The following is a 1,646-nucleotide window of genomic DNA, read 5'->3' on the forward strand; positions in this document are numbered from 1 at the left end:
AAAAAAAAAAAAAAAAAAAAACACCCAAAAAATGTTTTAGGTATATTGTAGGAAATCATATATTTATTTTACTATATTTCAGGAATTAGATATCATTAAAAGGATACAACTAAGAAAGCTCTTTAAATATTTAGCGAGTTAAACAATGATGTATTGATTCTTGTAGAACCTGTCGTCCAGGTCAATTCTTGGGTTGGGATAAGCAACAATGATGACCAGTTGTATGCTGCTAAGAATAACTTTCCAGCCTCTGTGCACACTGCAAGATATTCTCGAAATGACCTGCACCTGGAAGACATACAGACAGACGAAGACAAGCTAAACTGCAGTCTTCTTTCTTCAGAATCTACTTTTATGCCAGTTGCATCAGGACTGTCTCCCGTGTCACCTACAGTTGAACTGAGGCTACAGGGCATTAACTTGGGCCTAGAAGATGGTGATGTAATGGATGAATCTGTGAAGGGGCTGGAAAACCAGGACATGGATAAAGAAAAGGAAAAGTCATTACAGGGAACAAATGAGAATTCTGTTCAGCTATTAAAAAGTAAGATCAATACAGAGGTAAATGAGAAAGATGAACTATTATCTCATCTTGAGCCAGTGAAAGTTAATGCTGTCTCAAAGAATGATAACCAGAGTCTTACATGTTTTCCTGAGTCAGCTGGACACAATGTCTCTCCTATAGAGCCAGATAGTGAAGAAACCATGTCTGAAAAAACTTCAGAGAAACTTCCCTGCAGCATTTTATCTCAGAGATGTGTTGTTTTGGGACAAGATAAACTTTCTCTTCAGAAATTAAATGGAGCAGTCACCAAACTTCAGGCCTGTTGGCGGGGCTTTTATGCTAGGAACTACAACCCTCAAGCCAAGGAAGTGCGTTATGAAATCCGGCTACGCAGAATGCAGGAGCACATTGTTTACTTAACTGATGAAGTCAGGAGGTGGGTCAAAAATCCTGTTATGCACTCTTTCATTGACTTCTGAAGTAAATTTCTTGGGGCTGAGAGGGGGCCTGCCCATTAGCTCAGTTGTTCAAGCCCCTGCTCATGCAAATGCAGTCAGGTGCAGGATACCATGTGTTCGATTCACAACCAAAAAAAAAAAATCATTCTTGGGGCTGAGAACCAAATTTTGTGCTTGCAAGGCAAGCACTCTACCACTGGGGCTAAATCCCTGAGGATATCAGTTTCTTGAGTTGTTTCAGAACAGTATGCTACTGTGCTACTGTGGACACAACTTTTCATGCCATGAACTCACTGTTGTTTTACCTGTTGGTCTCCTAGAGAAAGCATCTCGAGGGCACACATGGTCATATGCATCTCCATCCCCAGCACAGTAATTGATTTGTCTGTCTATCTAGATGTAGAGTCTCAAAAAATGTTGACCAAATGAGAGAGTGTATGAGCATGTATAAATCTGTACATAGAGAGGTACGGACAATGTAGAAAAACTGGGGATAAATAAAAATTTAAGGAAGTCTACATAAAATCTTGTAAGTGACATAAGTAATAGAGAAAAATACCAAGAATCCAAAAGGGAGTAAAATTCTGGGGCTACCATAAGAGTTTTTTCGGGGGCCTGCCCCTTAGCTCAGTTCTTTAAGTGGCTGCTTCAACAAAGCAGTCAGGCTCAGGTTGCTGTGGTTA

The 1,646-nt window shown here is 40.0% G+C and overlaps 1 protein-coding gene across 1 annotated transcript in view; it reads left to right on the forward strand.

The window, feature by feature from the left end:
- Window positions 1-1,646, forward strand: part of Cep97 (centrosomal protein 97) — a 27,297-nt gene that overhangs the window by 17,128 nt on the left and 8,523 nt on the right. The window contains exon 8 of the mRNA XM_012515870.2: window positions 167-941. Within this exon, the coding sequence (XP_012371324.2) occupies window positions 167-941 (775 nt within the window). The remainder of the gene's footprint in view (window positions 1-166; window positions 942-1,646) is intronic.

This window comes from Octodon degus, unplaced genomic scaffold, assembly GCF_000260255.1.
Source record: "Octodon degus isolate 3935 unplaced genomic scaffold, OctDeg1.0 scaffold00081, whole genome shotgun sequence".
In the NCBI taxonomy this organism is placed as follows: domain Eukaryota; kingdom Metazoa; phylum Chordata; class Mammalia; order Rodentia; family Octodontidae; genus Octodon; species Octodon degus.